Here is a 25,175-nt window from a genome sequence, read left to right on the forward strand (position 1 = left end):
ATTTTATCAATTATATTTGTGCTGTAATTGTAATGATACAGAAATTCATTAACTCAAGTCAAAGACATCCCAAGAAGCCACAAAACACCGGCACATGAAAATAGTTCATGTATTAGGCGGTATGTCGCATAAGTGCATTAAATTCTGAGTTATTTCTACTTGAAGGGCATTTTAATGTAGCTGTTGTCCTTTCTTCCTGTAAGAGATTTTTTGTTGGTTACAAAACAAATTGAAATTATACTGAGGGATCTGTATGAGATACAATTGCTGAAAAAAAAGGTCAGTAGCAACAGGACTGTTTTCTTGATCATTCTTTTCAGTTTTTCACTGCATAGATTTTTGATTAAAGACACATTTGACTGTTAGAGACAGCAGAATCAGATTTTGTGTGTTTAAAAAAAAAAAACAAAACAATGTTATTCATGGATGGAACCAAACAAGCAACAAAACAAGAATGACTGGTTTGACCAAGAGGGGTGCCAAAAATAAACAACAAAGTTCCTCAATTTAACTTTAACTTTTGTTAGCAGGCTGTTATCTCATAATAGGTGTATGTGATTGTAACTTATTTAGTATGCAAAGCCTTAACCTGCATCACAATATTCACTTTTGATACAATGAAATGTAGTTAAGTCCCCTAAAAGGTTAACAAGTATAAAAGTGAGCTAGTTAAGTACAGGTTCCTCAAATGTGTACTCAAGTGCATTATACAAATTTGCTTACTTGTTTGCCTTACGCATCAGCAAGTTTCCAAGTTGATTGACAGATAGTCTTTACTTTTGAAAAGAAAAGGCGTGTCAAGTGGAACTTTTGTGACTGTTGGTGACAAGAATATGAGGAACTGATTTTTTTTTTACTTTTTGCAAATACAAACAAACCAGGCATTATCCAACATTAATTTATCCAAATACAACTCTTGGGTCGAGTAGATGTAAATATGAATAAAGGAGGATTTCTAATCATAAATATAAGAAAGTCAAGACAGTAAAATAAAGTAAAAAGGTAATAAGAGGCAATAATGTTTATAAATCAACTTTCAGTAGAGCAGGACCTGCTGATGAAAGGCAGAAAGCTTAACAGGGAGTCTGCAACAATCAAAAACCAAGCAGCAAATGCCAAGCAGTTACTGGCATTTGTTTCTTCAAATGAAATCGAAATTGACAAAATTAAAGGATTCTATCATTTTCTCTGTTAGAAGTGAAGAAAAAAACAGGGTAAATGAGTCCTGACAGACTATCCATCTTGGATGTTAAAATTCTTCCAAAAATTGTGACATCTCTCTGTGGCCATCTATCTACCAAACAGAGGAACTTAAGGTGGCAGTAATGCAATATCATGGATGCCAGCTGTAAAAATCCAAAGAAGAAGACGGCAGGCGGAACTTCTGATGCATTTGGTTTCGTCAGGACTGTTTTCGAGGTAGCAACCGACGGTAAACCGGATGTTGTCCGAATGTCAACGATGGCGTCCCACATGTCACGGTGAAAAGAGATCAGAAAGCTCTAATTTAAGCCTGCGTCGCCATATATTTAGGTATATGTCTTTACCGCATGGTGAATGACATATTTTAATATATGAGGTGAACACAGCTGAGGAGAGAATGGCTTTACGGGAAATATGTCGCAGCGTTCGTCTGGCTTTAGGTCAGAGCCAACGATGTCCGGTTTGGGCTGCAAACCAGGCAGGTGAGCAGTGTCCACTTAATCAAAATGTGTATCGTTTTACAGCAGGGGTTGCGGTATAACATCACCTTTATTTTCACTGATGACCATGGCCTGTTATAAACCGGTTCAACTGTTGACTTTTAGCCAAACGCTGACACGTTCACAGTCACAGCCGATGTCGAAAACGCAAAAGTTATCGCTTTAATTAAAAAGAGTTGAAAGCTACAAATATTATTACAGTTTCCAGCTAATAAAATAAAGAAATTACACCAATTTCCCTAAAAGTCGCCGTTGAAATTGTCACCTGTTAAAAGTTAACCCTAGCTATATTTGATTTTGTTCTCCAGCTCGGTGTCTAAGTCAGACAGCCGCTCAACCTGAGCCCAGTGCGAATGAAAATGAAGCCGTAAATCCAACCTTTGAGAACAGAAACCCACGGAACTTGGAGCAGCTGGCTCTGGCGGTGAAGGACCGAGGCTGGAAGACCACCTGGCCCCCACGGGAGTTCTACCACAGGTGTGTGTGCTGAGTGGTTACAACATGGAAAACAACTGAATAATATTGTCAGGGGTGGAAAGTAACTCATTACATTTACTCAAATTACTGTGGTCGAGTACTGGCACACTTTCGAGTAGATTAATAAACCAGTAATTTTACTTATACTTAAAAAAGTTTTAATCAAAGTAAGTGTACTTTTACTGGAGTTCAGTACTTTACAATACTATACTGTACTTTTCCACCTCTGTTGACTACACAAAAGCACAAAATAAGAGAATGATTCTACATCACATCCCAGCTGTTAAACACAGCAAAATCTGTAGTGTTGATATCTCAGGGTTAGACACAGGGTTGGTTTAACTGAAGTGGTGTCATTGTAACTCTAATTTTGAGTGAAAATGGTCTTCAGTGTTGAAATTATTTGACAGCGTTGATCCACCAGTGGTAGTTCAGCTCTGCAAAGAGTCAGATGATCTAAGCTCTGCCCAGCGCCATTTCAAATCTGAATGAATTTCCTTGCTATGAGGGTGAGTTTCTGCTTTGTTCTTGCCAGAGGAGACCCACCTCGCTACAGATTTTCAAGAGTTGCTGCAGCTCTGTCATATTGTAAAATATTCAAGACTTTAAAAAGTGTAGTGAAACTAAATTTTACTTTAATTTAATGAACACTACAACCTGGTTGAAGATCTACTCTTTTGTTGTTCTTGCCAATAAGGAAAGATCATATTACACTGTAAAACTTTAGATTAAATACTTTTAACTTTAAATTGATTAAAGTCATAGACCAGTACTTTTACTCCTTAGAAGTACATTTTAACCAGGGTAACTGTACTTTTACGTGAGTAAAATACTTCCCTCCACCTCTACATATGATATGGGGACTATACAGAATTTAATATCTAATAACTATTTAGGGAACTGTCAAACTATTGGTTTCATCAGAAATCTTTGACAAAAATTACATTTAGTGTTAAGAAAGGCACTTAAACTAAGTTGATATTTATAATATTAAAAAAACAAAGGTGTCTCAACGAGGCTGTTATTACATTACAGCAAAACTGAGCAGTAGAAAAAGGATAGTACCACTGTTAATTTAGTCAACTAAAACTTAGACGGAAGTTTCAGTCAGCTGCCCTTTTACCATGAAGGAGATAAGACCAGCTAAAATACATTTTTTGTCAGTTAAAACTATGACGAACAGTAATTTCGTTTTTCAAGGACATTTGTTTTAGGTTTTGTTTTGTTAGTGCTAGACTGTTGGACGTTAAAATCACGATATTCCTCCACTGCTGATATCGGGTATGTCCGTATTTTCATCAGTGTGTTTGAAATCAGTTAAAGTATTTATGTGTGTTTTACATTTAATTGCAATTTGGCTAATTAAATTAGTTCAAAGAGAACAAATGTTGTGACTAAAACTGAAAACAAAAATGTCAGGACTTTTTGTGACAAAAACGGGACTAAAATGTTTTTGAGTCTTCATTGACTAAAGCTAGACTAACATTATAAAGGTTAAAATGACTAAAACTAAATAAAATTTTGATCTAAAGCCAAAGACTAAATTCAAAATAGCTGCCAAATTAACACTGTGTAGTATGAACAGCTGAAATTTCTGTTCTTTTATGGATTGTTAGTTAACTCTATGCATTTCCTCTGAAGAGATGCGCTCTCTTAATGCCTGTTTTTATCTGTTTCATCTTTACAGGTTGGTGTTTACTCGCACCCAGCACCATGTGACAGCACAAGTCTTCTCCAGCAGCTCTCCCAGCCCAGTGGTTACATGTTCCACAAAGGAGTGGGCAGTGAAAAGGGAACTGTTTTCCACAAACTGTGTGGCTGCGTGTCAGGCTGTGGGAGAAGTGCTGGCACAGCGATGCCAGCAGGCCGGTATCACCAGGATGGTGTACAGGGCAATTCCTTGGACGTATCGCTCTGATGCTGTGAGTTCATACTGCACCAATTGATCTGTACAGTGTCTTCCCCTTAAAGTCCAACACCATCTTGATGTTCCTCTCTCTGTGACTTCTTTTACAGGTTCAAGCTTTCAGGAAAGCGATCAAAGATGGGGGAATTGTACTCAGTGAACCCAGGCGGAAGTACATCGGCACCTGAATATGGCATCTTCTCTCCTTTTAGCTGCTTTGTAAAAATATATTTTGTTTTCTCAGTTCTCTTTTGTGAATTATGACTATGCTGATATCAAAGCGACCTGCGCAAGACTCTATAAAGTATATCAAAAATGGAAGTGAAGTTGTTCCTCCTTTTGTGTGCTAAGCAGTTCTCCCTGGCGGCATTGTTTTATTAAGAAACAACACTTTAGTTAGACTATAATCATTTATTTTTCTCTCAGTGCTCATTGTAAACAGGAGAGAGGTGCAGACAGTGGAGAGCTTAACATAGACCCTGATATGGACAAGACATTAGAGGAACTTCTTTATCATAACACAGCATGATCTTGGCTCAGGCAGTGTTTTTGTTGAGGGACTCTAAAGTGCATGTTTTCTTTAATAGTGAGCATGCAGATTAAATGTAAATTAACTTGGGATTGACCTTCTTAAAATAATTATATTCCACATCAGCATCATATGATTGTAAGTCTTATACAGTGTATTCAATAGTTTACCTGGACCCCATAAAAGTAAATAGAAATATGAGAAAACCCTGAACAATTTGACCTCACACACTGGTATAAAAACAACATGCACCAAGGTAATCAGCAAATATGTGGTACATATGTACTGTATACATTTCTATATTCATTCTGCATACATGCAAAACTTTGGGAATCACATTTGTACTGCAAGTGAGAAACAGCAGGAGATATGAACAATATACAGCCTCCATGTTGTAAAATGATCAAAAAACACCATCACAGAGTCATTTCATTCTCAGGTTGAAGGCACTCGTACAGCCCTGGTAAATAAAAAAGTGACGTTGCTTCTTAACATACTGACACAATAAAATGCTATAAAATTAAATATTCACTGGCACATTGGAATACATTGTTTGGCAAACAGACTTGTGCCATAAAACTGGCCCTGACTTGGTTTAAGAAATAGCTTTGATAAAGTGAAATCCCCCCATCAGTGGACAACGTGGAAAACTTCTTGGGACACGTTTAAACGGTCTGCCTGGAATCTGCAGCATACAGCGTAACATTCACAGAGGAAAGCAAAGGAGAACAGTCGTTGCATAGAACTCTCTGAAGTAGAAACAGGAGAAGTGAAGAAGGTAACGAGGGGATGCTACATGAAGGGAGAGACCAGTGTGTATGTGGTAAATAATGTCCTGGTAAAAGTAAATTAAAAAGACAATACATTTTGATCATCAGTATTTAAAAAAAAGAAGGATCTACACTCATAAATTAAAGCTTTTATCTTCTAAAATATAAAGCCAGAGCGAATCAGTGTACAAAAAACCCTTGGCATGTTAGCAGAGCACATTTTCAGGTGTCCTCTCCTTCATCAAACACGTTTCTTTATCCCCTTAATGTCCTTCTCCCTCCTGTAACTCCCTGCTCTCCCATCACTTTGGGGGTTTAAGGTTTGTTTTGTCCACTGTCCGGTAGTTTTCCTGGTTCTGGTGAAACATCAACACAAGCCCTCTGGTGAGTCAGACCTCGCCGGCCCATGCTACGTCTCCTCTGACCTGGAGACCGCCGAGGACTGCCAGGCATCTATGAACAACAAAAAAATGTACAGAAAACATCTTTTTAAGAACTGATCATATGCAATGAACTAATATAAGAGCTGTAAGCAACCAAATAAAAGTCATGGGGGGCGGGGGTTATTTGTAGAATGATTAGTCTTAGCTCAAAAATAGTTAATTTTTTCCTTAACTGGTGTTGTTTGTAATAGTTTTGGAAAAAAATTAATCAAGTCTTAGACACGTCTGCTGAGGAATCCCAGCCCATTCTTCTTTGGTGAATCTCTCAAGCTCCTCCAGATTTGAGGATCTTCTGGCATGGTCCTTAATCTTCTGTTCACCCCACAGGTTTTTAGTAGGATTCAAGTCAATAACAGTCACTTTGGTTCTTCACCAGGAGCCATGTATGTTTTAGGTTGTTAACGTGTTTGAAGACAAAGCGGTGACCCAGATTTAGTTTTGCTGCTGACTGCTTGAGACTCTTTGAAATCTTCACATATCCTTCTTTCTTCCTGATTCTTATCACCTTAATGAGATTCCCAGTTCCCAAGCATCCCTGCAGTATAATACTCCCATCACCGCTTTTCAGTTATACGCCTCTCCCTTCTTTCTCCAAATATAAGCAACATCTCAAATGCCTAAGAGCTCTAGTTTGGTCTCATCTGACCAAAGGATATGCTTCCAGTGCGCAGACTCTTTCTCCCAGTTGTCCTTCAGTCTGGCTTGAAGGTGTCTATTCTGCTGAAGTTGAGTTTTTCTTGGTCCATTCCTGTGCAGGGCTCTAGTGACGGTCATCTTTGAGACTACAGTTCCTGACTTAGTAAAGTCATTTACTAGAGTCTTGGCAGTTGTTCTTGGGTCTTGGAGACACATCTCTCACTAGTTTTCTTTCCCTAGTTTTTGAAGTATTTCTCTTCCTACCTCTGCCAGGCTTGTTCTGTACTGTGTGGCTCTCTCTTTGTGAGCATAGACAATTATTTTAGTTTTTGCCATGATGCTTTTCCCAGTAATGGCTCAAACACTTACTAAAGTTTTTTGACTGTGTGTAAATTGGAAGATAACCCTCAGTTTTAACTTGATATTTCAAGCTTTGAGCATGACAAAGTTAAAGCATGTCATTCACAACAGTGATTGGTGCTATGCTATTCTTGTCTTAGTTTAGTAGTTGTGGTGTCTGATGTAGAGTAATGTATAACATTACATTTACTGAGAATTCCAGTTACAGAATGTGCCATGCTTGGCTAGTTGTGCAAAACCTTATAATATACCATTTTTATTCAGCCTGTCAACTTTTATTCACATTCAACAAGTGAAAGGATACTAAATAATATGATATTATGGAGGTGTAACAGCATCAAAGGCTGTAGCACTACAACTAGTTTACATCAGAAATATATACAATACATCTGCTACCATGGCCTTTTCAAGGAACTATTATAAGAAAAATCCACAGTCCCTATTCAAATAAAAAATACATGTGTCAGGGTTTTAAAAATGTGAAAATAGACAAAATAATCAGGAATGGCATTACTGACATGCTAGCACAATCTTAAGAGGAATCACAGAAGTCAGAAAGAGAGTGGAATCCAGCTACTAAATGTTTTAATCCAAATCCAATCTCGAACCACTTTTCCAAATAAAGAATCTTTAAATTTCCTCACATTGCAAATCAGCCATTGTTGTTTAAAACAGCTCAACAACCAAGAGTGTAAAGACAAACAGGTGCTTTCTTTACCTGTCCTTTGTCATCATCATCCAGTTCACTGATGGACTGCATGAGGGAGAAGAGGTTCATCCTGCCACTGCGATTCACACTTGAAGCCACCTGATGTGAGAAGAAATAAATGAAGTAGATAATGAAGATGTTTAAAGGGATACTTCAACATTTTGGCAAATTCACCTATTGCCTAACCTGGCAAATGTGTGAAACACATCCATCTGGGAAAGCTTGCATAGGAAACGTTTGAGAAAAGGCAGAAGATTTGAAAAAAACTTGGAGTGTGATTGGATGAACGTTCTGTCTATCACATCTCTATGGGCCAATAAGAGCAACAAAACACGTGACGTAGGGGCTGCGCAGCTATTGAGGAATAATGCGAAACATGACAACTATAGACATGTAAGTACTCGACGTGTTGTTTTTCAAAATAAAACAACTCACTGCTGTTCTTTGATCTTCTTTTAACGAACAAATGTTGTCAAGTTCTGATAAAACTGGTGTTTTAGCAGCATCCGCGCTAATCTCTTCCTCCACCTCACCTCACCCCGCCCAGTGGTTTACTCAAAAAATAGTTCCAAGTATTTGCTTCATGTGTCGTGATGTTAAATAATTGCACGTTATTATTTCATAGTGTGGTGAATGTGTAGGTCACAACTTGTCCACAAGAGCATTTTGGAGTTGTTGGATTGTGTATTTGATGAGTTTGATGAGAAAAAGCAAAAGACACTGTCTGCTTCCATAGCGTTAGCTGTGCAGCTGGTATATCGGTCCCCCCAGATCTAGAAACAGCTTACACCGACAACTAAAGGAAACGAACCTTTTACTAAGACTATAGGAATTATGGCAATGGGCGAAATCGCCAAAATATTGAAGTATCCCTTTAAGGTGTAGTGTGTTTGGAAATGTCCGTGTTCTCACCTTTTCTGGTGCATTCACTGTTATGATAGGACCCTGGTCGGTGTCTGTTGTGGATGCGGGGTCAATGAACACCTGGACGTATGGTTAGGGATGAAAGATTGAAGATTTGCAGGATTTTAAATAATGATAACATAAAACAGCTGTTATGGTTACCTCTGTGTCTTCTGCTGAATCTTCTTTTTCTTTTTCATCTGGACTCTCTAACTCCTCCTCAGAATCAAGCTCCTCATCCTCCTCGTCTTCATCTTCTGGCTTTTCTTCTTCCCCTCCCTCCTCTTTGTGCATTGACTTTTGCCTTTGGTCCCTCGACTTTCGCCTCCAGAGGGTGCTGTGACGCTGCTGGCTGTAAAGACAAAGAGGCATACAACACATAAGTTGTTTCAGCCTAAATATCAGTTTTAAAAGTCACAGTTATCTTCTTAATGTCTGCTTATGGAGCTAAACAGCTGACAGACATTAAGACTGACCTAGCCTTGAGGATGCCGTTGTATGTCTGGAGCTGCTTCATGAAGCCTTCGTTGGGTTTGATGATTGACCGGCAGTCTCTAACGTAGTTCAATGCCACATCCAGAGGCCAGTGCTCCTGCTTCATGGCGTAGGCGATCACAGTAGATGCAGAGCGAGAAACACCCATCTTACAATGCACAAGCACTGCCTGTCCACTCTTTCTATGGCACACAAAGATAAATATTAAAAGATCACTCAGGGTGATTTGGCTTGGAAATAGCTGAAATAAAGAATGCAAGAGCAGATTAGTAGATATCATTGACAGAGGTCAGTGCAACAACACAAAACTGATGATAAAGTTAGAGCAAAGTTCATCATTCAGTATATCCTGATTAATTTTACAACAAAGCACTTCTACTTTCTGCTGAAGAGTTACAGACAATCAAGGGCAGTGATACTTTTGAGCCACACGTGGGTCTTTTGTGATGACTTGTGGATCTTTTAAGTCTTACTTGGAAAAATACCCCCCCCAGGAAACTTAAGAAGGGAAAATTTTGACATCAGTATTGACCCATTGTAAATCATATCAATCATTTTTTTCCCCTACACTCATAAAGTCGGCTTTAAAAGTCAGATTTACGGGTCAACCTTTATTTTTGTCTGCATATTTACATCAGATGTGTGAAAGGGAGGACTATTAATATCACTGATTCTTGAGGAAAGGGATTCAAACTTGACTTAGTACTTTTGTTTTATTACAGTGATTGAAGTTTATATGGATAGCTAAGCTATCCATCTGCATGTCCAACTTTATATTTTAAATAAAGATTAAAAAAATGTTTTCATGTTCTCCAATTTTACCTACAAAGAAAACTGGTGTATTTCCATGAAACATTAACTGTAAAAAATCTGTGTAACATTTCATGAAGTCATGGCATGTTGGCAAATAACCTTTTAGTCTGTCAAACATCTCTCTTCCTGACCGGAAGTCTGATTTTAAAGCATCTTCTGACATGTCTCGAGTTTTAGGACAACCTTGCAGTGTTGATAAAGTTGTACGTGTCCGTCCAGTGAGGCAGCAGGTCAGTTGTTTCCACATCGTACACTCTGATGTTCATATAAGCAAAGGAATCAGGGAAAAAGTTGTCGATCTCCCTTGTCACATTCAGGATATATCCCACACTGAAAAAACAGATACCATCTCATAATTTCCATGGGGACTCAAAAAACATAACAGCACTAATCATGCCTGAAAAACAATGCACAGAGCTAAATAAAGGGTCACATGAAAAAACTGACTTGTTTTTCTGCAGCTCCTCAAAGTTAGCTGCATTCCACTCTGAGCCCTGAAACCAGATAAAAACAGAGAGGTTCAGTCAAGGGCTCAAAGGACAAAAAAGGAAAAAGGCTGCAGTCGTCTTCCCTATCGCTATTAACACACATCGCCCACAAAGAGGAAGTTACAGTCACATGAAAACATCCTGGTGAAAGCACATTTCTGCCAGAGCACCGTCTAAAGCATAAGACAAACTTCTCAGAATCAGGGTTTACAATCTTTTAAGGTAAAATCACTCACCAGGTAAAGATAGTCAAATATTTTGGAAGGTTTGTCCATCTGAGCCAAGGTGACCAGAATCTCATTGTCGATGTACTCCTTATAGGGTCTGACGTCAAAGCCTACCCTGGTTTCCAGGGCAGTGTGCACCTACAGTATATAAGAAAGATCATTTCATCATTTCATCTTATATATTTACATATCTTCTATTTTCATCTGCTATGCTCTTTATTCTGTGACAGAAGTCAACTTCCTCTTTCTGTCTGCATGTCTCACCATTTTTGATGTGAGGTTGTCAAGGTCTTCAGTCCTCATGATGTCTCTCAGGTGATCTTTGATCAGCCCTTCATTGGAAGTTCGTTCTGCAGAGCTAAAATTTAGTACAAGCTGTGACGACAAGAAATTACTGATTTTTATTTATTTTAAGTCTGGAGCATTGTTTCTTTTTATTTTTACCTCTGTCCATCGCTCTCCTTGCGGACAGACTCCAGGTCATCCATGGCCTCCCACTCGTTGAGGCAGATTCGGTCTGATTCAATGTGCTGGTGGTAGTGTTGGGCCCATTCAAGACCATTTCCTGGGATCACCGCTGCCTTCACTGCACGCTCACAGCAGCCGTGCAACATCTGCAGCACTGACCTTACAGCCATGCAAAAGATGATGAGAGATAATTTGTACTTTCTGGAGTAAGGTTGTATGATTTTTTTTAAAAATTTAAGTCAGTCTATCCACTGTGTCAGCACAGCCTCTTTTTGAGTTCCTGGGTTTAAACTAAGCTCTGTACAGATAAACAAAGGATTGGTGTAATCAGTACTCTGGCCACCTAGAAAAGTCCTGCCTGAAATTATTATATAAATCATATTTTCCCCTTTCCAACCTCCTATCAGGCTATTTGTTAACTATGTAACATTTCTATATTCCTAATCATCCAGCACACTCCATCACCTTTTTTGTGGAAAAGGTGGTAAAGGTGGTTTTAGTAAAGTTATTTTTTGACCTGCTTGGCCTGCTGCCACCATTGTGAAACGTTCTGTCAGGAACACTCTCATCATAGATTTAACCATTAAATGGATAAACAGTTTTACTTGGCGGTAAAAGCTCTGCTTGAAAGATGCTCCCTGGGTTAGCAAAACAGCATGCTTTGACTTTCCAGGGAGTGCATGGCTAGAAACCCCCATTAGGATAGATTCATTTATAACAATACATATTGAATACAATGAAATTAATTCAAAAACAATTAATCCATGGTAACATGAAACTGAATATGAGGATGTAACAGGCTTTATGATATAAGGAGGATGCTGGAGTGGAGGAGGTGAAGCTTTGCCAGCAGCAGCATTGATGAGGAAGGAATTAGTGAGAAGGACGTCATGTTTAAATGGACCACAATGTTGAAAGAGAGCTGTGATTGGCCTATGGGAGCAGGGAGGCAATAATTAGGATTAGCGAGCCATCAGCTGATCCAGCTAGATGCATGACTTCCATGTCCTGCATGAATGCTAAGCTTTATTTTCCTTATTTTTGTGTACATTTTTCTTATTCAAAATGAGAATGACAAAAATGCATTATCATAAGTAATCGCAATCTGATTCAGCTCAACCCCTCAGCCCAGCTATGTAAACAAAGGGGCAGCAAGAGACTAGATCACTGAGGCTTTCAAACAGGAACCTCTGATGGCTTAGCAGTCTTGCCCCTATGTACGCAGGCTGCCCAGGCTTAAGTCTGGCTGTGGCTCCTTTCCCACATCTCTTCTCCAATCCCTCATCCCTGTTTTAGACTTTATCTACTGTCTGCCTCTCTAAAAATAAAGGCATAAAAAGCCCACCCGCACACAAAAAAATTAGGAACCTCCCTACACAGGTGTTTCTTCCAGTTAGTCCTAAGACACCTAAAAGAGGCTGAACAGTGAGCTCCAGCATCCTACCCCCACTCCATGCTGGTTCTCACCACCCACCATACTAACATGAAGACCTCCTTCCTCTTACCAGCAATGCCACTTTCTATTGCTCTGTATGGAGCCTGAAACTACAACACCATAAACACATGCATCATCACTGAATCTGTAACTATAAACAATTATTTAGTCATCAATATCTAAAACCATATAGTTTATAAATTATTCTATAATTAATCAATAACACATGAATTTATATAGTAGCTAATATGATGTCAACATGGAGAATGACTTCTCTCAGTAACCCCAAGGTTGATTGGCTTTTAGCACCCCTGCTAAAGGATTCTCGAACTCCAGCTTCTACGAACAGGAGCCATTCTGACCACCTTTAAATATAAGTTATAATGACCCTGATCAGTAAATACCCCAGACAACCCCACTTCAGAGATGTGAATCAAGTGCTGGTGAGCCGTGACTGTTCAGATGGAGCGGCGTGCTTGCTGGCATTTTCATCACACTGATGTTTTACACTGACAAAAAGGTGTGAGTAGTTTCACTCACCACATGGTCTGTATGGAAACGGGCTTAAAAATCCTGGTCTCTTCAGCTGAGGTCACGCTGAAACCACTGAGAGGAAAAAAGGACAGAAAGATCATAGAGAGATTATCCATTTATTCAGTGTGAATTAGTTTTGTATAATGAACATGTGAAGAAAGAATTAGCACGGATGAAGGTGTGATCCAGCCTCATGTGGGTGAAGATACCGAGTGTTGCATACGTGTCACACTGAGTTATGACAGCATATTAATTAAAACATAGCAGATCCATCACAGTTTAAGCATCAACCATTTTATAGCTTTTCTCTACATTCTCCTGAAAAATGGCACAAAAATGTCCCGCTGTGATCTGTGGCCACATCCACATTAATCAAATCATTGCTGGTTATGAACAACCCTAGGATACTACAAACACTAGAAGGGCTTCATGTTGTTGTCCTACATTTGGTTTGCCTGAACAGAGGCAAACACTACTTTACTTCCATTTTGTTGCAAAAACACATGATCCCCGCTTACATAAGGGTCTGAGGGAGTGATAAGAGCAGCTGTAATTTATTGAGAATGATTCGGCTCCAGAAATAGACACATTACTCATTCACATTATCTCTGGCTGGTGTCCCAGACATCAGGCAGTCCAGTCTGTGCTGCAGCCTCTAAGAAATCCTAGCTTGTGCTTTAAAATTCGATCATCTCTTTGGTTTCTTACCCATCTCCATCCAGATAAACCTGTGTGTCGCTCCACACAGGAAGAACCAGGCCAATGGTGCACTCGTCACTGCAGAGGGTAAAGACGGGACACAGGACAAGAAACATCTCGTCAAATCTGAACCAGATCTTATTAACCAAATGGACCTCTGTTGTGCGTTCTCTGTGTTATGTTACACCAGCGTCTTGCTTTCACACACCTGTCTGAGTTGGGGAAATCCATTCCCAGCAGGATGCTCTCCTGTTTGTTTCCGAGGGTGGAGACGACGATCAGATATCTGACTCTGACTGGGCTGACCGACTCCAACTGCACCGCCTACGCAACAGAGTGGAAAGGACAGAAAGATGTGAAATACTGAGAGTGGAAAAAAAGAGGGCAGGAACAGTAAAATAAATGAACTCTAAATGCAACAAGGTTTCTCTGAAACGCAAAAGTCTCTGTAAAGTGAAATCCAAATTTTGTGTCTTGACACTATATATGTTGGTGTAAGGTTGCTGTAAACATGTGAAAACACAGATCTACATGTTTTTTATTTAGACCATTAGAAAGTTGTTCACCTCTTTCCTGGCTTGGTTTTATTTGAGCAGGGCAAAAATATGAGCCCATGACATCATCAGTCTTGATAGGGAATTACTCCGCCCCCCAAACGCTACAAAAAAAAAAAAATCACAGAGCAGTTTGTCTCAGTAGAGTCTATTGTTAGCTGATGTCACTGCCAACATTTAAAGTTCACAGCCAGCTCCCTGCTGTGTTTCTATTCATTGAGAGGTAAAGTTCTAAAATCTATCAGCAATGGTGGCCTGCAGGTCATTGAAAGTATAATAACAAAGATTTGTACCAGAAAACAGTAAAATTAATCACCAACTTCTGTGACTGCCCTGGCACAGAGCCAGGCAGCCGTGTTCTGATCAGAAGTTTTATTTTAATTTAAGAGAACTGTATTTCTTGTGAGTGGGCGTGGCTTCAACTCAGTGTGACACACCCACACCATCCTAGAACAGATTTTACTCTCATTTTTGATGATTTTGAAGCTTGATTTGTTAAACATAGAGATGTTTTTCATCACTGCAATTTGGCCTGGTGGCTTATAAGTGGCCTGTAATACTACAAACCTAAAAAAAGGTTTTTCAAATCCCTTTACAGGGTCTTTATTTCATTTATTTACCTATTAAGTAATATTTTATTTTATGCTGCATTTTATGTCTTAATTTGACAGTTTGAATTTTTCTAAAATTTTGCCACAATTAAGGATTTAGGTGTGTCTAATTCCACATTTTTATCTGTAATTTTTATATATCTGTATATCTTGCTTAAAACCCTATTTCTTCCTTCTCTGAATGTTCTTGTTGCTTTATTTTCAGCCGTGTAAAGCTCTCTTGAGTCATTCTTTGTATGAATGGTGTTTTCTGTATAAACTCGCATAGCCTTTGACTCCTAATCTTCATACTCTGCCATTTACACAGCCTCTGGCTTCGGTCTATCTATGGCTGGCTTATCATGGTCAAATCTGTTATCACAACAGACCGTAATATAAAATCACTAAAACAAAAAAAAAAAAAGAAGATAAGCCTTAGAGTGACATCCAACATTTAGCATCACATCCTCTTTTAACAACATTGTAAGCATTTGGGAACTGAGGAAACCAGTTTCTATAATTTAGAAAAGTGAAAAGCTTTTGCCCACTCCCGCTTAATTTCAGCTGTTGAACAGACTCCTTTGTTTTATGATACATTTTTTAATGTGCAGGCCTTTTTCAGTGGGTGACAATCAGGCCAGTTTATCACCTGAACTCTTTTACTACCAAGCCATGCTGTTGTAAAATGTGCAAAATACAGTCTGACATAGTCTTGTTGACCTGTCAAGGCTGTCCCTGAAAAAACTGTCTACTTGGCAGCATATGTTGTTCTAGATCCTGTTTATGCGGTATTGTTTCGAATTACCCCCTGAGACATGAGCTTTTGTGTGAAAAGCATTTTAGTTTCTGCCACTTACAGTGCCATGGAAAAGTATTTGCCCCCTTTCTGATTCCTGATTTTTTTTTTTCCGGATATTTTGGATCATTAAACCAATTTTTATATTTCACAAAGACAACCCAAGTAAATATAAAATGCAATTTCTAAATGATTTTATTTATTAATGGAAACAAAATCCAAACCTATCTGGCCCTATGTGAAAAAGTAATTGCCCCCCCCTTGCTAAATCACAAGTTAACTATGATCAACCACAGTTCTAGGAAAGCTGAGTTCAATTTCACTGGCCACACCCAGGTCTGATTGCCACCAGATTTATTGAATCAAGAAGTTAAATAAAAGCTGTCAGACAAAGGGAGGACGGCTACAAGATCTCAAAAAGAAATGCATCATGCCATGATTCAAAGAAATTCAAGACCAAATGATAAACAAAGTGATTGAAATCTATCAGTCTGGAAAAGTTAACAAAGTCATTTCCAAGGCTTTGGGACTCCAGCGAACCACGGTCAGAGTCATTATCCACAATTGGAGAAAACTGGGAACAGTGGTGAACCCTCCCAGGAGTGGTCGGCCAACCAAAGTTACTCCAAAGGGATGGGGAGTCATTTTGATGACCACAAGGACAAGCATAAAAAAAACTTCCACAAATAGTTCTGAATTTCTCATAAATTTCCCTTTCCAAAATCCACACAAATTCCCTAAAGTTGCAAAGAAATAACCTAAAATCTATGTGAAAATTCTCTAACATATTTTTTAAAGTATCTGTTAAAAACACTGCAAAATACCTTCAAATATTCCCCCAATGTTTCATTGAAACTTTATCATAGAGCCTAAACACCCCAATAAAATTTCCTCAATTATTAAAACTGAACTCCTAAAATGCTTCAAGAAAATCCCTCAAATTTCACCTGAAAATTTCTAATCATATTCCCACACAATTATAAATCCACTCCCCAAAATTCCATGAAAATGAAAATTCATAAAAACATCCACATTTTCTGAAATTTCCATGAAAACTCTTGAAAATTTCAAAGGACATCCTCCCAGAAATCTGAACGTTCTGTCTGTCACATCTCTTCGGGCCAATCAAAGCAACAAAGCACATGATGTTGCCGCTAGCAAGCTGCATGTACGCAGCTACTGAGGAATAACGCAAAACCTGGCAATTACAGACATGTAAGTACTCGACTTTTGTCATCTTTGAAAAGAAAACAACTCACTGCTGTTCTTTGTTCTTCTTATAATGATGAAATGCCGTCAAGTTCTGATAAAACTGGTGCTTTAGTAGCATCCACGCTAATCTCTTCCTCCATAACTGCACCAGCTCTTGCTGCTGCTTGTTTACATCATGACTCTGCTGTGCCTGAAAGTACTGCCCCTCGTAGCTGATTGGTCCTGTCACTTTCTAACCGGGCCCAAACAGTTCAGATGGAAGCTTTGCAAGATGGATTCACCAGTGAAAAACAAGGAAACGGGCATATCCATCTGCTTTGCAAGGTTATGGGCATTCTGGACACATCTCAAAAGTTCAAATAGCAGAAATTATTACAGTATTGTAGGAAAGCTAAAAATGTAATGTCCTCTATATCTACAAATTTTTATCATTTATGTTGATGGAGTATCATGTCAAACTTGTTTTTAACTGTGCTGCCGTCTGTCTTTGCCAGGAAACTCTTTGAAACAGATTTTAATCTCAACCAGGTTTTCCTGGTAAAATAAAGGTTAAATAAATTAAAAACAAAACCCTTGCTATGTGCACCTGGTCTCTCCTGTAGATACTGACTTTCAAACTGAATGATGATAACAAGCTACATGGTCCTTCTCCTCTTAAGCATTTAGGATATGGCATCCATTGTTTCCAAAAAAGTTGAAATATTGACTCATTAGACCTTGGCAGGTGTTGTCTGGATCTGGCTGATATTCGGTTTCCTCTTTGCATAGTAAAGTTTCAGCCTGCATTTGTGAACATAGCAACAAACTGTGCTTACAGACAGAGTCTCCTGGGAATGCTCCTGAGTCAATGAAGCAATGTCCATGACAGAATAGTGTTTGTTTATTGCAGGGCTGTGTGAGTTGCTGAAGATCCCAGGAAACAATGGTGACATGAATCCAACATTTCTAGTCTTTTGTTGGCATCGTCTCACAACGGGTATTTATTTTTTCAACAATAAAAATCTTCAGATTCAACATGTCATACATTATGTTTTGTAATTCTAAATTAAATATGGGTTCAAATATTCTGAAAGTCATCACATTGTGTTTTTATTTACATTACACACAACCTCCCAACTTTTAGAAATTTGAGTTGTACATGAGATCAACCACCAACCTAACTGAACTGTCAGAGTGACAGATGACTCACATCAAAAATGTTTTCATACTTCAGAACTAAAATAAATCCAGCAACTGCCAGCAAAACCTGCTGCTCAGTCTTAAAATGACAGGAAGGCCTTGGAAAGCATCAGTTACACAGTAACAGAAACATGTAAATCTACCTGTTTGATAAACTAATGTAACATTTTCTGACTGTCTCACTTTGGCATCCCAACTAATGCATACCACATGTTGACAGTAGGTGGACTAGATTCAAGTAAGACTAAAATAATGTGAAATTTTTCAGAGTGTCATGTGTTTGGGATGCTCAAACCTCCTGTATGTGAGCCTGTCTGTGGTAGATACTTCTGATAATGAAAAGGAGAACTACTTCAGTTTAAGTTGTGTCAAATGTGTGATTTGTAAGCGTGTACTGTATGTCAGCTGATGTAAAATTATCTTTATTTCCCATAAACTCTAAGCTAATTGTGCTGAAATTATGCTTTTATTTATGTAAAGCAGCATGTGACCATTAAGGCTGCAGCAATAAAAGCTGTGATTGGCAAAGAAAGTGAAAGAAAGAATGAACCCCTCTGGCTGCCCAGCGTTCTGTCTTAGCCCCCTGCTATTCATTCTCTATTTACTCCCTCTTGGTCATATCTTCCATAAATTCAACATCAACTTCCACTGCTACGCAGATGACACCCAGCTCTACCTATCCCCTAAACCTAACTTCACCCTCACACTTACCTCCCTCCGTAAATGTTTACATATCAATTGCTGTTTTTTAAAACCACTTTCTCAGAGGCAACAGTGAAATTCTACTCATTGGCACTAAATCCCCTTTATGCAAAATCGCAGAGTTTTTCACTCATAACCAATCATTCCTCAGTTTCTCCTCCTCCCCCTCAAGTCAAAAGTCTGGCTGTCATCCTCGACAGCACACGATCTTTACAATGCCACATCAGTAACGTTACCAGGTCTGCATACTTCCATCTACCAGCAATAATCACCTTTGTCCTTCCCTCCCACCCACATCTGTTGTGATTACAGTTCACGCTCTTGTCACTACCCAGATTGACTATTGTAACTCCCTTTTCTTTGGTCTTCCTCAGAAATCACAAACTTCAATTAGTCCTGCTGCTAATATCATTTCCAGAAACTCATCTAGTAATCACACCACTCCTGTTCTTCAGCAGCTAGACTGGCTCCTGCTCAACTACTGCACTGACTTTAGGATACCAGCCATACATTACCTGCCTCTCAATACCTATCTTTTTTTTTATTTATTCATGTGCTTTTTTAGTCTGTTATTCATAAAGGAGGACAGTAGATAGAACTGGAAACAGGGATGAGACAGTGGGGAGAGACATCCAGGAAAAGAGATGCAGGCTGGACTTGAACGGCTTCTCGAGTAAATGGAGTGCGACCTAGCCACTTCAGTGCCCCCCCCCCGAACCTTTCTAACCTCCTGCACATCAGCACCTCCTCCTACACTCTCAGGCCCTCTATCCACCTCACTGTCCCACCTGCTTGTTTGACTACCATGGGATCTAGAGCCTTCAGCCGCTGCTCTCCACCTCTTGAACTCCCTCCCACCAGACATGCATAGCATTAATTCTCTTAAAACCCATCTTTTCAAACTTGCATATCCAGTCTGATTGATTTCCTATACACAGTTTAATTCAATGTTTCAATTCATTGCTAGCTTTGAATTAGCTAAGTGTTCTTTTCAATTTTGCCTGTAAGGTGATCTTAAGTGGTTTGAAAGCTGCCTATAAATAAAACGTATTATTGTCATTGTATAACTAAGAGCAGCAACTATAAAATTAATCATTCCATTATTAAAGAAAGTGTGTTTGTGTGCACCATGGTGCATCTATTATGGATGAAGGTTTTGGAGATTCTAGGAGGTTGGTTTGCCCACACATCCACAGCTAAGTCTCCCTGGTAATAGGACAATGGCTCCTAAAAGTCTAATAACAAATTTAGTGTTCTAAAAGTTAGGTTAAACACAGCAGCAAGACTTGTACTTCAAAACTGGAAGAATCCAAGATGCCACATGGTAAAGGAATACGTTGATGAAATGATCAAGATTTCACCTTATGAGTGCATTCTGGGAACAATGAATGCTGGGGGAAAGAACTGAGTTGAACTGAAGTTAAAATAGAAGATAAAATGAATCAGTCTAGACCAAGGCAGTATTTTTTTTAGGTAGTAGCTGTCACATAATTTTTCAAATAGAAAATGAATTAAAAATTTTATTTAAAAAATCAAGTGTGTTATAGTTGTGTGTACATCACTCCATTGCAGATATTTGAACTGCAACATATAAACAGTAATGGCACTGGAATGAACCCAGTGTACTGGTTTATCTCTTACATGTGAGGCACGTTTAAACACGTAGACGGAACAAATTTACTATAAGGTAAAAGTTCTTTCTACACAACATTTTTCTACCGTTTCTAATTAATTGATTTATTTCCATAACTGATTTCTGGAAGTAATCCTCACCAGCTTGATGGTATCTTCTGGTCTAAGCTGTTCCACCATGGCATGAATCTGCCTGTGCCGTCTGTCTGACTCTCCATCACTTCCCTTGTCAGGAGACGTAGGAGGTGTCTCCTCATGAAGGTGGTCCCCTTCACCCTCTTCCAGCAGAAGCACGGCCCCCTTTACAATGGCGAAGCTCTCCCTGCAGACAGGTAGACAATAAGATCTCTTACGATGATGCTGTTGTGATCTTCTAACTAGGAATCATTTTGTTGTACATCTACCTTTTCTGTAGTCTTCCACGTCTTGGGAGGCCTTCATCCTTTAAAAATAGGACAAAATTGAAGAGGGCCTCATAAAGACAACTTAAAATTAAATATAACTTCATGTGCTGTGTTCATGTGTGATTCTTTCTATCATGCCTTTTTTCTAATAATGGTAATTTTTAGGATTTTTAAAAGTGTGTTTTCATGATTTATTACAAGGTTCAGTAAGTTGTAAAAATTCTGTTGTGAAATTTGTCAACATAAGAAAATCCATCTTCTATCAAAGTGGGTGCTGGAGTAAAAATACACAAATAAGCATAAAACTCCATGAGAACACTGTACCTAATGCTCCCAACTGGACTTATTTCTAGCTTTGGGTAAGAAGTGTTGAAACACTGGAACAAACTGGGAGCACTTGAGAAAGTGTTTGCATGTTTTTCCTTTTGAAAAATGTCGACACAAGAGGCCGGAAAAAATGTTCTGTCATTTCTCTGGTTGAAATGTGGTGCAACACAGATAAGATGCAGTGGAAGACTGAAGTGAGACAGATACAGAGTGATGAGAGAGAAAAAGGAAGAAGGCACTAAAGGAGAAAAAAATAAAGCAAAGATATTAGAAGTAAAACTATAATTACATTTTAAAAGTGCAGCAGGAGGGGAGAAGAGAGAGAGAGAGAGAAGTAGAAGCAGTAACAAAAGTTTAAAGAGAGAGAAATTGGAGACAGCAACATTACCTGTTACGCAACTGACAAGTCCAGACAGAGTCAAGGAAAAAAAAAAAAAAAAAGAATTAAAGAGGAGAAGTGGGCAGGCGCCAGGAGGGGAACGATGGGGGTTTGAAGAAGAAAAAAAAAAAGGAGAGAGCACAAGTTAAGATAACAGAGTGATTAGATACTGTGACAAAATATGCAAAAATGAGACCCAGTCTGGTCATTTATGGTTAAGTTGGCAGTGATGAGGACTGTAAAAAAAAAGCCTGTTAAATTCATGATAGAGACAGAATGAGTTTTAAAGACAGGGGCTGGTGATGCAGTGTTTTTGAGTGGTTATATGTGTGGATTAAACAACCACAGAAGCAGTGAGTGTTTAGAGTGACAGCAGATGATTCAATCACACTAAATCACTTTGATGAGCATGTATCTGTTTATCTGTAAGCCCATTAAAGCAATCACATTCCCAAGAAACACAACAGGCTTTTTATCATTCAGGCAAATGTGGTGATAATATCAACAAAGGCACATAGTCAGGATCAACCTCTCTTCTTGCAGAACTCAGAAGGTTCTGCATCAATGTCTTGTGTATCTCTGCGTCTTTCATTATAAAGAACAGATAATAGAATGCTTATCTAACTATATGTGTACAACAGGGCTTGTTCTTTATATGGTTGAACTCACGGGAGTGGTGGCGATAGATGGGATCCTATGCAGGGTCAACAGAGCCATTGCACAGTACAGGTATGTCTCCACTAAACCTGCTGCTGCGGGCAGGCTCAGACAAGCTCTGCAGGTTCCTCAGCCAAAAGTGTGTCACGGGTGGGGTAATATGTGGTGTTTTCTCCTGGAATGACACATGGATAGTTGATTACTCTCAATAAAGTAGGCTTAATACCAGAGATTCCAATGGATGAGTCAGAGGACATGTGTAAGAAAGCTTAATGAAGTGAAAGGAATAGTTTTGAGAATACTTCTGTAGATGTTTGATCCAGAGTTAGGGATAGGCAACATGACAACATATAAGATCTACAATTACACATGCATTACCAGATATGTTGTATTGTCTGTTTTAGTAGGCTCTCACTCATTAGGTAAATGTTGAGTGTACCGGCTTGGCTAAGCATTATCATTGGTATTATTATTATTATTATTATTATTATAGTAATTATTGTTATGTGTCTTGGTATTTTGGCACGTCGAGCCAATTTTTGTGAAAACAGCATCTGATTATTTTGTATTATTTGTTTACCCAACTGAATTTCAAGAAAATGTGAGGATATTCTTATGCTATACCTCACAGAACCAGGTCATCTATTTTTCATTGGTTGACAAATATCTCTTGACTCTAAACCTTTAAAGGTATTCTTTACAAATAAACTAACAAAATTCCTTTAAATGCTATACAACTGTGCTAGGGATGCAACTCAATTTGAAAATGAAGACAAAAAAGGATAAAGATGTTGTTCTTGGTGTAAGGACGGTTAATAATGTATATGACACGATCTCAAGAAAGAGTATAGAAGTTAAAAAGCACAGCGAGAGGAATGTCTGTTTTGTCTGGCCTGTAGAGACCAGACTAACATCTTCCCATACATGGTTTCCTGAGTATGAACTGCTGACCATCACTATGGCATAACCAGTGTGGTAACGCCTTCATTTTATAGCTGCAAGTGTTTGCTCCTTCAGCTCCTCGCGTGCAAACAACACAGACATAAACTACATGATTTGTAACAGTTCAGTGAATATCCAAACTGATTTGATCCTCTCTAACGAGCTAAAAGAGATCGCGGTTTATTTCTGCAGCAGCCCGCAAACAACGAGCTGTGCAGTGCAGCCTGTAACACACAGACCAGGCTAACAGCTGACGATAATGTTAGCCTCTGCTACGTCCAGGACTACATTTGTGTGTAAAATGTCTTTCGCCAGAGAGAAAATGTCTTACCTATCCCACACTTGGTTCCCGCTCTGTTTCCTGCTTTGAACGGCTACTTGTAAGTTTCTCAAGCACTTGGACCTCCTTATTCCGCCCTCTGTTGCTCTCAGAGTGAGGACTTCACCATTTACAGCTCAGAGGAGGCGAGTTCACAGCGAGCTGAAGCAGCCCAAGCACGAGGACAGGAAACGCAGGAGCGGACTATTACGTCATACGCAGGCAGTCTTTGTGCTACGTTACCCAGCTGTAAGATGACTGCTCCTTATAAAAAAGACACACGCTTTCAGCAACTAAAGCTTATTTTATTCTTCTATAGCCTTCTAATGATGTATAAATGGATTTGAATAATATGACTAGTGAATTATACTATATTCTGAGTTATTTAGACTGATGTGTATATTAAATTGATATGTGCTTTTTATGCATCAAATTAAGGAACCCTTTATATTTTGGTCGTAATAATAAAAGAAGAGGTGCAACGCAAATCCTATTTATCAGGCAATAACTCAACACTTTAACTTATGCCACTGATATAATACCACTTACATTTATCTGATGTCTGTTATAGTTACCACAACCAATAAAATAAGACATATGGTATCAATATAATATGTTATCATACTGAGATGTTACAGCGTTCCCATGGAATCAGTAAAGAAAATATTTAAAAAAAAACCCTCCTCTACCAGCAGTGACATGAAGCAGGCTACATGTTAGTGTACTGATTCAAATATATACTGTATATATATATATGAACATGTGACAGACAGGTGTACTTTGTTGCTCAGGTGTGTCCAGTTACATTGCTTATTTAAACAATTTATATTGCTGAATGTCTACGCTCAGTTTCAGATTTGGGTTTTGCCTGTGTAGACTGCATTTATAGTTAGAGGTGTACCCAATATGAAAACCAGAGAGCAGTCTAAGGGTGAAAAACAGGCAATTCTGAAGCTGAGAGAAGATGGACAATCAATCAGAGCCATTGCACAAACAGTGGCCATGGCCAGAACAAGCATTTGGAGTGTCCTGAAGAAGAAAGAAACCACTGGGATACTAAGTAACAGACATCTAACGGGTAGACTTAGAAAAACAACAGCAGATGACAACAGAGGTATTTTGACAGCTGTAAGGAAAAACTGTTAGTGACATCAGCAACAACCTCCAGTGGGCAGGAGTGAAGATATCACCATCTAATGTTGGCAGAAGACTTCATGGACAAAAGTACAGAGGCTACACCAGAAGATGCAAACCACTCATAAGCACGAAGAAGAGGAAAGCCAGGCTGGAATTTGCCAAAAGGTACAGAAACAGGCCTCACAAATTCTGGGACAAAGTTTATGGACTGATGAGACAAAGATTAACCTTTACCAAATTGATGGGAAGGCTTAAGTTTTGAGAAAGAAAGGATCTGCTCATACCTTTGAGACTGAGGAGACTCTGCATATAGCCCAGGTGTTGCCCGGATTCTTCACCAGTCAAAGTTTTATGAGAGTGTGGCAAAGAGAAAGCCACTGTTGAAGAAAACTCATTAAATCATGACTAGAGTTTGCCAGAGGGCATGTGGGAGACTCCATGGTGAAGTGGAGGGAAGTTCTTTGATCTGATGAGACCACAATGGTGCTTTTGGCGATCAGACAAGATGCTGTTTGGCAGACACCAAGCACTGCAGAACACCACAAATGGAGCTGTAGTGGTGTGTGCAGAAGTAGGTATATTCTTCATTTTGATGTTGGTATGGGCTCCTCTATGGTGGCAACAAAAGTAGGTATACTCCATACCTTCATATACCCTGAACACTGAACACAAACACACCATCTCCACTCTAAAGCACAGTGGTGGCAGCAGCATGCTTTGGGGATGCTTCTTGGAAGCCGGCCCTTGAAG

At 39.0% G+C, this 25,175-nt stretch overlaps 2 protein-coding genes across 2 annotated transcripts; one reads left to right on the top strand and one right to left on the bottom strand.

Annotated features, from left to right (window-relative positions):
* Positions 1–1,404: 1,404 nt before the first annotated feature.
* mrpl18 (mitochondrial ribosomal protein L18) lies at positions 1,405–4,407 on the top strand. Its single transcript, XM_041797460.1, has 4 exons — positions 1,405–1,685; positions 2,012–2,180; positions 3,868–4,102; positions 4,197–4,407. Exons 1-4 carry the CDS (start codon positions 1,601–1,603, stop codon positions 4,272–4,274), a joined length of 567 nt encoding a protein of 188 aa, XP_041653394.1. The 5' UTR covers positions 1,405–1,600; the 3' UTR covers positions 4,275–4,407.
* Positions 4,408–5,563: 1,156 nt separating this feature from the next.
* Positions 5,564–23,450, bottom strand: si:ch211-203d1.3 (protein phosphatase Slingshot homolog 3). Its single transcript, XM_041797459.1, has 17 exons — positions 23,301–23,450; positions 22,040–22,202; positions 20,665–20,702; positions 20,402–20,582; positions 13,804–13,919; positions 13,605–13,673; positions 12,903–12,968; positions 10,904–11,086; positions 10,724–10,817; positions 10,469–10,597; positions 10,192–10,238; positions 9,928–10,074; positions 8,913–9,113; positions 8,599–8,788; positions 8,446–8,517; positions 7,543–7,632; positions 5,564–5,838 (listed from the first exon to the last, which is right to left on the bottom strand). The coding sequence occupies exons 2-17, from the start codon at positions 22,085–22,087 to the stop codon at positions 5,701–5,703; spliced, it is 1,809 nt and encodes a 602-aa protein (XP_041653393.1). The 5' UTR covers positions 22,088–22,202; positions 23,301–23,450; the 3' UTR covers positions 5,564–5,700.
* Positions 23,451–25,175: the final 1,725 nt, after the last annotated feature.

The sequence above is a fragment of the Cheilinus undulatus genome, linkage group 10 (assembly GCF_018320785.1).
Source record: "Cheilinus undulatus linkage group 10, ASM1832078v1, whole genome shotgun sequence".
In the NCBI taxonomy this organism is placed as follows: Eukaryota; Metazoa; Chordata; class Actinopteri; order Labriformes; family Labridae; genus Cheilinus; species Cheilinus undulatus.